The sequence below is a fragment of the Onychostoma macrolepis genome, chromosome 08 (assembly GCF_012432095.1).
Source record: "Onychostoma macrolepis isolate SWU-2019 chromosome 08, ASM1243209v1, whole genome shotgun sequence".
NCBI lineage: Eukaryota > Metazoa > Chordata > Actinopteri > Cypriniformes > Cyprinidae > Onychostoma > Onychostoma macrolepis.
Window position 1 is genome coordinate 2,959,247 of NC_081162.1, and position 13,454 is coordinate 2,972,700.

The 13,454-nt window shown below is 37.6% G+C and overlaps 2 protein-coding genes across 4 annotated transcripts in view; both read right to left on the bottom strand.

Annotated features, from left to right (window-relative positions):
* Positions 1-39: 39 nt before the first annotated feature.
* On the bottom strand, positions 40-7,228 carry ybx1 (Y box binding protein 1). Its single transcript, XM_058784392.1, has 8 exons — positions 6,952-7,228; positions 4,605-4,668; positions 4,358-4,391; positions 4,168-4,257; positions 2,787-3,104; positions 2,587-2,672; positions 1,140-1,404; positions 40-368 (listed from the first exon to the last, which is right to left on the bottom strand). The coding sequence occupies exons 1-7, from the start codon at positions 7,058-7,060 to the stop codon at positions 1,176-1,178; spliced, it is 930 nt and encodes a 309-aa protein (XP_058640375.1). The 5' UTR covers positions 7,061-7,228; the 3' UTR covers positions 40-368; positions 1,140-1,175.
* A 2,018-nt stretch (positions 7,229-9,246) lies between these two features.
* ppih (peptidylprolyl isomerase H (cyclophilin H)) overlaps positions 9,247-13,454 on the bottom strand; it is a 32,270-nt gene continuing 28,062 nt past the window's right edge. The window contains exons 5-8 of one of the 3 annotated variants that reach the window (XM_058785238.1): positions 12,129-12,221; positions 11,053-11,140; positions 10,925-10,965; positions 9,247-10,452 (exon numbers count right to left, since the gene is read on the bottom strand). In XM_058785238.1, coding sequence (XP_058641221.1) covers positions 10,384-10,452; positions 10,925-10,965; positions 11,053-11,140; positions 12,129-12,221 — 291 coding nt within the window. In that variant the 3' untranslated portion in view covers positions 9,247-10,383. The remainder of the gene's footprint in view (positions 10,453-10,924; positions 10,966-11,052; positions 11,141-12,128; positions 12,222-13,454) is intronic. The other 2 variants (XM_058785239.1, XM_058785237.1) reach the window with 2 other exon arrangements.

Genomic DNA, 13,454 nt, shown 5'->3' on the forward strand with positions numbered 1-13,454 from the left:
GAACTCTTAGTTCACAGCAAACACCACTCGTACTAGAGGAACTGTTTCTGGTTTTATTTCAGCTTGCCTTTGTTAAAATTCATGTTTGGATACATAAAAAGTTATTTAAAAATGTCAAACTGACCAGATATCAAATTACTTTTAAAAACCATTTGGTGTAAAAACTTAAGACCGATTTAGAAAAACATCTGCTGTTTCCCCAAAATTTTTAGCTGTCACATAAAAATAATGGAAAAAGAAAACAGGTCTGCATAGAGTCTGCAGGCAATTGGTGGTAATCTGGTCGAAATGCATTTTCGCAAGCTTAGACGATCGAAGTCATATCTGTTTCTTATTGCTCAGATCTTGGATGTTTCTGCTTGACAAAACTGCAAATGCAAAAACATAAAAAAAAAAAAAAAGAGGTTAGCATGTTTAGAACAACTTCTATCAATCAGTAGCATAAGCACAACAGTGTGCCAGACTGTCTGCTAAATCAAATCCACAGCATTATCATCTAGCCTTTCATCAATGAAAAGTGCAAACTGAAGCTGAAACACATCCATTATCTACAGAGTCCATCCCCTCCCATTCTAATGCCACACAATTATGTGCTGATAAAACACCACAATTCAAATATAAAGCAAACTTCACGAAAATATCCAAGTCATGGCTCATTCTAAAGTGCATTCATAAAAAAATAATAATAATAATTTAGGAATGTTAAGTGTTAAATTCTTTTATAAAGCATTTATGACAATTATGCATGTTACAGTAAATTTAGAATAAATTGTAATCAGCAGAAATATTTTTTAATCATTACCAGGCTGTATACATACTTTTTCAATTATTTTACACATAGTAATGAGAACTCAAGGTGGAAATGTGCTTAATTGTTATGAAAACGATGGCAAAGCTTCAACAAATAGGTTTTTTATTTTCTTAAAGCAAAGAATAACATATAACATTTTGCGTTTGAGTTTTGGGGCGTGAAATGTGACCTGGACATGTTCCAAAAAAACAAAAACAACCTAAAGACAAAGAAAATACCTACAGGATGGACTCATGAATGGTTCACTAAGAAAGCACGCCACAGTCAAAAACCCAACATACTTGATAAGCAAGTACATTCATTCACATGCAACGACAGCTGCACCCACCCGGCCGGATGGTCTAGATGTTCAAGCCGGTGGCGGTTAATCTGCTCCGCCCTGTTCAGCTTCGGGAGCGGCTGATTTGTCGGCTGATGCGTCAGCAGCCTTGCTGTCCTTGCCGTCCTGAGGCTTGGTTGTCTGGGGCCGTCTGCGGCGGTAGTTGAAGTTGCGGCGGTAGCGGCGCTGACGGGGCTCCTGGTTCTGCCCACCCTCGCCCTGGTTCTCCTTATCCTCCTCCCCTTCCCGCTCCGGCCGGGGGCGTGGGGGACCCCTGCAGGATAGGATTATGCACTTACACACAAAGCTTAAAAGATCCAACAAATCTAAAGGCTCAAATACCTGAGCTCACAAATCTGTCCTGGAGGACCCCTAGCCATGCACATTTTGTATGTCTGCCTTATTCAACTCATCAGCTCGTTAGTAGAGACTGCAAGACATGAACTGGGTGTCTGTGATAGGGAGACATACAAAATGTGCAGGGCTAGGGGTCCTCCAGGACAGGTTTGATGGGGCATGTTTTCAATGTAACAAAAAAAAAAAAATCATGCTGCTTCACACTCATAAGACGCTTTCATCAGATGCACGCACCTGGCCCAAAGTTAACTGCCGGTCTGTGTATGTTTATCGGTCTGGCCAGTGGCTAGTAATGGCACCGACTACAAACGCAGTTAAAGTCAAGACAAAAGGTGTGTTTGACTTTAAAGTACCATTAGAGAGATTTGAAAGCACAAGGAGCCGTCTGCTCTCTAAAGCTCTCGCGGTACTTTGTCACACACCAATCAGTTTGTGCAGCGGTGCTTTAAGTTGAACACATCTAGCGTTTTAACTTGCTAGCTAATTCAATTTACGTTATTTTTCTTGTTCTCAGAAATAATCTATTCTCAAGGGACTTTATTGTTAGTGACTGATTCTATGCGGAAGTCTACCATAAGTTAAGTTTGGGCCACAAAAGCATGCATCAGTTACACAAAATGCTGTTAATACCAAAACAATTTAATATGCAAAATGCTATGCAGACCTGAGGAAATACTGAACTACTTTTGTTACTGAAATTTAAAATCAGACTTGTTCTCATACTCATGAGTTCAGATATGCATGTAAAATGACAGTGTTTAGGACAAGGTTCCTCAAATCTGTTCTGGAGTTTACCTCAAACCCTGACCAGACTCACCTACCTGAAGTTCTCCAGTAACTCTGAAGACTTGGCTTTCTTAGGTGTATTTGATCAGGGTTGGAGCTAAACTTTGCAGGGCAGTGGCCTTCCAGGGCCAGATTTCAGGGACCCTCATTTAGGAGATTTAACAGCCAAATTAAGTAGTAGTCACAATATTGCCTCATTTTAATTCCAACACAATTTCAAATATTGTGAATATCTGAAATTTTGTTTGGCTCTAACTGCAGTCTTGCTCCTCTTACTGCTGCAGCCTCACGTCTGCAAACGCAACATGCAAACCTTGGTCGGAAGCCTCTGTAGTAGTTCTGCCTCATTGGTTTGTTGCCCTGGTCTGGACCACCTTGGTTCTCATCACCTTCCCCACCCTAAAAGAAGTCAAGAAGAGCATGTCTCAGGCAAAAAGCTTCTAACAACATTCATTTAGTTTCGAAACACTATATAATGTAATATTCAATTCATGGATATAGATTTTAGCCTACCTCTGTCATTTCTCCTCTCTGGGGTGTGTTGGTGTACGCGGGGCGTCTGCCGTAACGCCTTCGCACAAAGTATGGCGGATAGCGCCGTCTGCCAGGGTAGGTGGGTCTACGCTGCTGTTGCTGCATCTCACCCTCGGGGGCGTTTTCTTCCTCTTCTCTCTTCTCCCGTGTCTCTCCATCACTCTGATAGTTCTCCTGGTAGTCGCGAGGGGGGGCCCTCCTGCGTGGATACCGCCTGTATCGGTTCCTGTCAGCCGCATACTTACTGCCCTGCACAGGAACGCCACCCGGGCCAGTAACATTGGCTGCCTCAGCACCCTGAAAGAATGAAGACAAAATGTATATCGAATATCTCCTAATTCAATAGATGCACATTTAGTTTGGATAATGGATGCAGAATGGAGACATTTCCTGGAAGTCATTTTGAAAAGGCTGCTGTACAGTAGTCTGGGCAGAAATTTAATATTTAATCAATATCTTAATACAGTTTATGTAAGGAATTTAACTATTTTTACCCTGGATCCACTAGGGTTGTGCCGATAGACAAATGTGTGTATCGCCCGTGGCTGATGCCTTTGACAATAGCAAGATGATTATTATTATTATTAATCATTATCAGGATAGTAATACTAAATATTAGGGATTATTTGTTCCATCATATTTCTTTTTCCAAGTTTTTACAGTGTTGCGCGTTATAACCAAATCACACTCGATTCCCGTTGACTTTATAAATGCAACGGCCAATCAGAGGCGTTCAGATAACAGCTGAGTTTTGTTGTTCAGTGTGCGCTCACTGACTGAATTCAGCTCTCTCACGAATTCTCTCATAAACAAAGTGCAGATGTAAGTATAAGATATTTATTCATCAGTGTAGACCGCTTCGCTTATTATAACGGGAGTGTTTTTAAACTACATAATACTTTTGCTAGACTGAAGTCATTGATGATGTTCTTTGGTAACGTAAATGCATTTGTTTGGAGCAGAAAATGAGCAAAGTATCTTAAATATAGGTCACCCTCCGCTTATTCAAGAAACTTCAAAAGGAGTTCAAATGTATGATGGACACTTGAGGACCAAAAAAAAACAACTGTGTACACAATTGTCTGAATATCTTCAATTCAAACATTTAAGTCAAGGCTTTTGATCAAAAACATTAAAGATGCACAAACCTTTGACTGGTAGTGCATTAATAAATAAATAGTTGTAATAGTAATAATAATAATAATAATAATAATAATAAGTTGTTCCATCCGTAATGAGAACTTTATAAAAAAAAAAAAAAAATTCATGGCTTTCATTTAATATAAATACCAAAACAGTGCAGTTAAGCCACAGCAGTGTGAAACTAGTTGAACTCTAAACAATAAAAACTCAAGCTTACCTTCTCCCCTTCTACGACGTCAAACTCCACAGTCTCTCCGTCCCCGACGCTACGAAGATATTTCCTTGGGTTGTTCTTTTTAATGGCGGTCTGGATGAAATTTTTTAAAAAGCACAAGCAATCAGAAAATATTTTCCCCAAACCTTTTTTTTTTAATGCCATTATGGTGACAATTAAAGCAAATAACTACCTGGTGCACAAAGACATCTTCCTTTGTGTCATTCCTGCAAAAATTCAGAGTGAAATGTTAATAATTGAGAACAGATGGAGAATAAACAAGCATGCAGGGTTGAAGAGCAAGTTAAATATTTGAATAAATAAAAGCGTGCTAGTGCAAGCCAGGTCTGGCTTTGTAAGCACATAACGGATGTAATAGGATTGCGGATGTTCCCTGACCCACATATCATATTAGAGAGTCTTTAGAGAATGTTATTTACCTGTTGATGAAACCGTAGCCGTTCCTTACATTGAACCATTTCACTGTCCCCAGGACTTTTGTTGCTTTAAAGAGAAAAACAAGTTTAAAACCACACCAAGATTGTTTTGAAATATCAGACTTTTTTTTTTTTTTTGGAGTAAAGCTACAACTGTTGAGAGAAAAATATGCATCACATTAGCAAAGTCATTTAAAAGCCATCCTTGGCAAGTTGAGTTCATTTTGTGTCTTCTATTTATAACCTCCAACTGTGGAGCTTTTAATAGACTGTGATGCAAAGGCAGCTGCTCTTATCAGAAGAGCCTCCATCACCATGAAAGGCCCTGACCCACAGAGTTCACATTATTAACCCCCTATCCATCTTATGAAGACCAAAATGTTAAAGACAGAAAACAAATATTCAGGCAAGAGTTTAAAGAAATCAAGACATAACACGTGGTTTAAAAGGACTGTCCACCCAAAAATTTGAAGTCATCTTTTACTCACTCAGGTTGTTCCAAACCAGTTTAAGTTTCTTTCTTCTGTTGAACAAAAGATATTTTGAAGAATGTGTGCAACAATACAGCTGCTGGTAGCCGTTCCCTTCCACAGTATGAAAAAAACAAAAAGGCACCAGAATGTTGGTTACCAACATTCTTCAAAATATCTTTTGTGTGCGTTTTGCATAAGAAAGAAATTCATACAGGTTTGTATCAGCTTGAGAGTGAGCAAATGACAATTTTTATTTTTGGGTGTACATGTAAAATCCTTTAAGACAGGGGTACAAGAGTGAGGAGAAAAATGCAATATAATAGATTATTTGGATAATAATTAGTCTCTACTATATCCACACATATTTCTATATTATGTTTTTTGTGTATATGTATTAAAGAAATAATCGTTTTTAGGATCAATAGGCTTTTTGCTTCATGGCATTATTTTCATGACATTCAACCACACTTATCTCCAAATATGCATTTATTCCTATTATTCTAGGTGGTGATTACTGTAATAGTTTTTTATTTTTTTATTTTAAAGTAAAAAAAAAAAAAAACCCAAGAAACGTTCTTAATTGTCATGAAACTACTAAAATGGGATATAAAATATAAAACTAGATCTTGGGGTGAAAGAGGACCTGGTGTTCGTTAAAAATAGCGTTTATGCTGTAGTTTATTAGTGAGCGCATTCATTTGGCCAATGTGGAGTTGAAGTAGGAAGTGATGCTGTTGAGATGCTAACTGCAGTTAGCACCCTAGCATCAGCCATGTGGCCGGATCGAAGCCAAACAGTCTCGATTCTCCATCCTCACAACAGCACACAGCAGGCATTACGAGATGATGCATTTTTGTTTAGATCTCGACTGGCACGTGCTTCGCGTTTCTGGCTAATCGCTCGAAGCGCTATGAGCTAGTAGCAGCAGATAAGACAAAAGAAGCGTCCATCATCCAAACCCCATGGCGGACATTTTATATGTGGGGTCGCGACACAGAGATAGACGACGCTTATCTTATACGATCGTTACGCAATCTGTACTATAAATCGCCTCTTGGCTGAGAGGATCTTCAGGAGACGGCGTTGATGGTGTTAATGGAGATGAGGACACGTATGCGCGACGCGTCAAACACCCCACGCGAACAAAGGGAGAGAGTTTAGCCTGGCTTATATTCGCTTCCCCCCCAAGAAACCGGCCTTCGAAATAATCGTTGGAGTAGAAAACCGATGCGGTTCACACCGAACACGACCGTTGGACTCGTATAATAGGGGAGTGTAACGTTGTTTCGCACACGAATAGCGTTAGCTAATAATGATCTGGTTCATCATGTCACGATCAAGGCCAAGCTCAAGGATCGGTTTCATTCACCGTAAACATCGACGGCCTGAAAAACAAACATATAGCGTTACATACTGATATAACGTAGTATAGAAGTCGTATCGTGGGTTTATGGGCAGTGAATAACGCTAGCGGCTCTATGGAGTAAGAAGCGCGTTGTGACTCGTGTTCACTGAAGCAGGCCTCGGACTCGAGCACGCGTCATGGCGGTTTGATGGAACGCGGCACGCGAGTGAATATTTAAACTGACAGACCGTTTAACGACTCAAATTTAACGTACACACATCATTAAATGGATGAAATAAAGACAACTCCATAACAAAAACACTGGCCATGTGGCCAAGGGAATAAAGTAACGTTAATATTAAGTTGGTGGCCGGATAACGACACCACACGGTCGCCGTGAGGCCACGCGCTTTCCCTAACTGAAAAACCCGTTACCGTATTAAACCTTACAGCGCCGACGTATTAAAGACATATTATTAAGAATAAACGAATCCCCAATCCAAGAGGACTGAGGTTCCGCTGAAAGGCTTACCGATGACCTTCTTATCCCCCGCGGTAGCTGCGGCTGCCGGGCTGGATGGGCTCTCCTCGTCGGCGGCAGGCTGCGGCGGCTGCTGCTGTGTTTCGGCCTCGCTGCTCATGTTGTTTTATTGTTGGTAAAGCCGGCGGTGGCTCTCTAGTGTGTTTTTCCCGGTGCTAGATGGTAACCTGGGCCGGCGGTGGTGGGGGCTGCTGCCTTCAGGCTCTCCGCTTTCCTTTCTCCGCTCCCGCTGCCGATCGAACTGGACGGACCGAGTAACGATGCCGGATGATATTCTGTCACTTCTCTCCACCCATCCCTCAATCCAATTGGTCTGTTAACTTGCGATCAGTCAACGTCAGTCAATTTTACTGACGCTCATTGGTTCTATTTATTGTCAATCATACGGAAAGCACATTAAGTCTGCTCATGATTGGTTACAAAAAGAATTAGCACCGCCCAGAATTGAAGACCCCATTTAACCTTCCAGACATACTGGCAGATATATATCCCAAACAAAAGGAAAATATTGACCCAGAACGTGAAAAATAATGCATATTTCACAGAGTTCTGAATCCCTTATGAAGAGTTTTAAAAAGTGAACAGAAATATATATTGGTACAATGGTAGGCGTACATATTAAATACATAAAAAGCAGGTAAATCAGGTATGGAATATTGTGAGAACAGGCTTGGTACTATTTAGTTTTATTTTATGGTTCTTGACATTCCAATAAAGCCCCTTTGAATTGAATTGATTTACATTTATTAATTTACATAGATAGATATAGCCATACTTTAATATATCTATCTATATGTGTGTGTGTGTGTGTGTGTGTGTATATATGTGTGTGTGTGTTCACCATTCACAATGTTAGATGTTAAACATGATTAACTCTAAACTGACTTTATCTTTTCATTTATTTAGATGGATTTTATTTATTATTATGTTTTTTTTTATGTTGTTGTTATATATATATATATATATATACGTTAATGCTTTGGCAACATTGTGCTACACAGTCATGCTAATAAAGCTGAATTGAATTGAATTGTTTGTATATATATACATATATACACACACACACACACACATATACATATATACACACACACACATATATACACACACACACACACACACACACACAAACACACACAGTCATGGCCAAAAATATCAGCACCCTTGGTAAATATGATCAAAGAAGGCTGTGAAAATTAATCTGCATTGTTAATCCTTTTGAGCTTTTATTTTTAAAAATTCACAAAAATCTAACCTTTCATTGGACAATAAGAAATTAAAATGGAGGGAAATATCATTATAAAATAAATGTTTTTCTCAAATACACGTTGGACACAATTATTGGCACCTCTAGACATTCTAATGAGTAAAATATCTCTGAAGTATAATCCCATTCATATTCACAATTTTAAGCACTCCAGAGGGATTATGAACATGAAATTATCCAGCCATGGCTTCCTGTTTCACAGAAATATAAATAGGAGGGAAAACAAAGCCCAAATTCCCTTAATCATCCATCACAATGAGAAAAACCAAAGAATATATTTCTGATGTGCAGCAAAAGATAATTGAGCTTCACAAATTAGTGAAGTGTCTTAAAGAAAAGAGCTAGAGCAGTGAAAATTCCCATTTCCACCATCAGGGCAATAATTAAGAATTTCCAATCAACACAAAAATGTTACGAAACTGCCTGGAAGAGGACGTGTGTCTATATCGTCCTAATGCACAGTGAGGAGAGTTTGAGTGGCTAAAGACTCTTCAAGGGCCACAGCTGGAGAATTGCAGAGATTAAAGCAAAAACAAACAAAAACAAGAGATTAGAGCAAAAACAAACTCCAGCATATTCAGTTATCAGACACGACTGGAACTTCAAATGGTACTGGCCTCTATGGTCAGATGAAACTAAAAAAATTAACTTTTTAGCAGCAAACAATGTTAACAGAACATTTAGAGCTGTTAAACTGGCAAATGGAAGTTTCAAAAAGTATTTCAAAAAACATTTATTTCATAATGATATTTCCCCCCCATTTTAAATTCTTATTATCCAATGAAAGGTTAGATTTTTGTAAATTCTTTAAATAAAAGATCAAAAGGATTAACAATGCAGATTAATTTTCACAGCCGCCTTTGATCTATTTACCAAGGGTGCCGATATTTTTGGCCATGACTGTATATGTGCGTGTGTATTTTATATATATATATATTTTTCACTTAGCACTATTGTAATTCTATATTTAATTGTATATGTAACATTTTATTAATCACTTAGCACCATATTGTAATACTGTTTTATTGTTATTTGTTACATTGTTTCTTTCTTGTCATAATTCTTTGGCAATATTTTGTGTAAGCAATTATGTTTTATAAAATTGAATTATTAAAAGCATTATAAAAAAATATTTAATAGACACCAAATCGACAAGGACAAAAATGAAGCAGGTATGAATAGCTTCATTCATCAGTGAGGGAATCATAACCTGAATCAATCCATGAAGGACAAATCCCATCACTGACTTCTCCCACAGCATTATAAACGAAGCACTCAACAACCATACATGAGACAGACCCTGGCTAGTTGTGAGACAGACCCACACTACCCCCTTCCCTTTTGTCATGCAAATATGTTTTTGGCACTGTCGAGGAGACCTGGTTGAAGTGTGATTTTATTGTTAATGGTCTGGCCCTGTTGTCCCACACAAAGACGGGCTTTAACATTGACCCCAGAAGCCTCCCACCGAGCCCAAACTCTTCCTGCACTTCAGCTGAAAGAGCCCTTTTGTGTGCGTGGGACACGGTCCAGCAAATGGGGGAAGGGGTTTCTGGGTTAGGATGTGGGTTAGGGTAAGCAGCAATAAGACAACAAAGGGAGTACAATCATAAGGAATTTGCATTAAGTGGCGTGTCCTTTAGGTGTTGGTTTAGTATCATAAACTCAAAGCCCTTGACGATTCAGGAAACGGCTCTTGATTTCGGTTCTCTCTGAATTTGAAGTGTAATAAAGAACATCCCACAGTGACTTAAAAAAAAAAAAAACATGGGTCAATATTTATTTAAGGTTAAGAAATCCCTCAACCAGCCATTCCTAAAGACAAAAATAAAAGCCTTGTCCTTCAGAATGTACAAAGAATACATGTATCCGTCTTGAATTTCAAGTTTGGTCATATATGCAAATGTTGATAAAAGAGTCAGATAAGCCAATCATGACATAACATTCAATTTTGGTGTAACTTACTTTGAACAATATAAAACTACAAACTTGTTAAGCCAAGAGTTTTTCACAAATAATCAGGCAATTCCACAAGATTACCTATACAAAAAATGATGTTTTGCAATGGAGATGACGATTAGTTAGTCCAAAATCCAGAATGGCTTGTCTGTTTTCTTGAAAGCAAATGTCATATGTCTTTTCTGATGTGTAATACTTCACATTTCTCCACACTGGGCAATGACAATGGGCAGCTTGGGCTTGTTGTTGGGTCCTGTTGGTACATTCTGTATGGGAGGAATAAGAAAATAAAAATTCACAAAAACTACCCAGATTACAGGTCTACATAGAATATTATATACAAGTACACTAGCAATACAAAGTTTCAAACATTGCTTAGAAAAGTCATTTAGAAAAGAATGAGATTAAGAAATAAAGAAAGCAAAGAAGTTGTTTTTTAAATTTATTTTAAAAACAAAAGTGTTTCGTTTACATTTTCTTGATGTTTTCGTAGTCGATCATTCAAAAGAAACCAATTAAATACTGGGAAGTCTGAGCCTTCCATCTATCTCATCATAATGAACTCTCTCACAGACTCTCAGACAAACATCCCATTTCTGCATATGCTTTAAGCACGGCAGATCTCTAAAACTTGTCACAGGTTAACTGATCAATCATCAATAGGATCACTAGTAAATTCCTTAAAGAATTGACACGTGTGATAATTTTGAAAATGTACAAACTAAAATATTGTCCTACCTCAATTTTTCTCATAACAAGTAAACCATCCACCACTTTTCCTGTAAGAAAGATAATGACTTAAGCAGCAACTCACTACAACGCAAGTTCTCTCAGTACAGAATCAATTCAGGATTTGTCTGACTCACCAAACACCACATGCTTCCCATCCAACCAGTCACACTTTGTGCAGGTGATAAAAAACTGACAGCCATTTGTTCCCGGTCCACTGTTTGCCTGCCGGGGAAAAAGAATATTTTACATTATTGATTGGAAACAACAATCTGACGGCTAAATGGAGTGTGTTTCTCCTATATCACTTTGTCTCTGATGAGTAATATGTTCAAAATGTCCACCACAGAAGAAAATGACTTTGCATGATGCTGGTCACATGGTTGTGTGATAAACCATTTTTTAGTTTTCAGGGGATAGATTGGTTAGTAACAGCTGACAATTTTTGTGGACATGAGTAAAATGAAAATATTTCTTATTTAAAAGAAAATTAGGTCCCACTTTATATTAGGTGGCCTTAACTACTCTGTACTTACATTTAAATTAATCATTTATTGTGTACAGTACAAACATGTTTTTACATTGTACTTATATTTTTAAAAATACTTATATGTAATTACATCTGTAATTAATTTCTGTAATTACATTTATTATTACACTTTTGACCCATCCCTCACACCTTAACCCACCCTTAAACCTACCCATACCACCAAACCTGTCCCTAACCTTACCCGTATCCCACCTCAAAGCAGCAAAAGTGTTTTGCAATACAGTATGAACACAATAAGTACATTGTACTTATTTTTTGATGCAAGTACATAGTAGTTAAGGCCACCTAATATAAAGTGTGACCGAAAATTAAATTTAAACTATGTTATAAAACAATTTTTCTTAGGTATGTGGAAATTTAATACCGCTAATCTTGACTTTTTTTGACAAAACTGAACATGTTGTATTCATTAAAGTTTTTTTTTTTTTTTTCCTGTTAGATTGTGGAATAAAGTGTGAATTGAAAATCTTCCCCACTAGATGCATCTTTTAAACACTGGTAACTCATAACTCATCTAACACCGCTAATATGCTGCCATAAAGCATACTGTAAATGTACATCAAGAGTTTCACAGTGCCAGTGTGTATAGACTGTAGACTTTGTAAGTCGCTTTGTATAAAAGCGTCTGAAAAATGACTAAATGTAAATGTATAGAAGCTTTACCATTGACAAGAGTCCTGGGCCAGAGTGTTTCATTCTGAAGTTCTCATCTGCAAACGGTCCCCTGTAGATACTGCAGATACCAGTGCCATCCCCCTGATGGGCAAGAACATCTGAATCACTCAGAAAATCTGAATCACTCAAACTGTAAAACAAGTCGGCTAGCTCATATGTGAAACCAAAACTACAGGTCAAAGCAAACTGAAAATGTAGCTGTGTGTGTACAGTAGGGCCCTATGACCACTAGAGGCAGACAAACACACACACACACACACACACGAGACAGACTGGAGACAGACACACAATTCTGCAGTTTTTTTTAATCATTTACACCACTGGTTCAATGGACCATTTAATGAATAACTCCTGTCAAGGTTGCTGTCATAAAGACTCTTGACACTTAATGTACTTTCAAACCAATCGTAACTCTTTACGATATTTGTAAGCATTTCATGTATAGTCCAACAATATATGGGTTTTTTCAATGTTTTTATTTTTTTTCGGTCACACTTTCTATTAGGTGGCCTTAACTGCTATGTACTTACATCAAAAAATAAGTACAATGTACTTATTGTGTTCATATTGTATTGTAAAACACTGTTGCTGCTTTGAGGTGGGATACGGGTAAGGTTAGGGGCAGGTTTGGTGGTATGGGTAGGTTTAAGGGTGGGTTAACAGTGTAATTATAATATGTAATTACAGAAATTAATTACAGATGTAACTACGTATAGGTATTTTTAAAAATATAAGAACAATGTAAAAACATGTATGTACGCAATAAGTGCACTGCACCAAATGATTAATTTAAATGTAAGTACATAGTAGTTAAGGCCACCTAATATAAAGTGGGACCTTTTTTTCCTAATACAGATTTTTACTGCAGTGTGGTCAAAAATTCCTATATGTAAAATAATATTATAATTTATAGATGACAAATGATTAAGTCAAAGTTGTAAAATAAAATGAAAATTACACAATATTTGAAATCAGAACATTTGAATTACGATGCTGTCAGTAGATCAGGAACAGTGTTTGGAGGACCAATGGCAGAATGAAAGTCAAATGAAATGGGCCAAAGTGATTATCTGGATTTTCTCACTACTAAGCATAATCATCAATGCAGCCATAGTAAAATATGGTGTTTAAGCTGTACGCCACTATTTTCAGGACTTTAGTGAAGGTATCCTAAACAGAACTACCAACACTTATCTTGGATTAAGATGGATATATGTGTCTACTTCCTAAACAATTACAAATATATTTATTAATCAATTTCATATTAAAACTAAAATGAAGCAATAGCTTGTGTAACATGTTTATTATGCCATC

Excerpts from the sequence above, each read along its gene's own strand:
- ybx1 (XM_058784392.1), bottom strand. The coding sequence starts at position 7,060 with ATGAGCAGCGAGGCCGAAACACAGCAGCAGCCGCCGCAGCCTGCCGCC. Across the intron at positions 3,105-4,167 it reads ACGTCGTAGAAGGGGAGAAG|GGTGCTGAGGCAGCCAATGT; the intron begins GTAAGCTTGAGT and ends TCATTCTTTCAG. Across the intron at positions 2,673-2,786 it reads AGAGAGGAGAAATGACAGAG|GGTGGGGAAGGTGATGAGAA; the intron begins GTAGGCTAAAAT and ends GACTTCTTTTAG.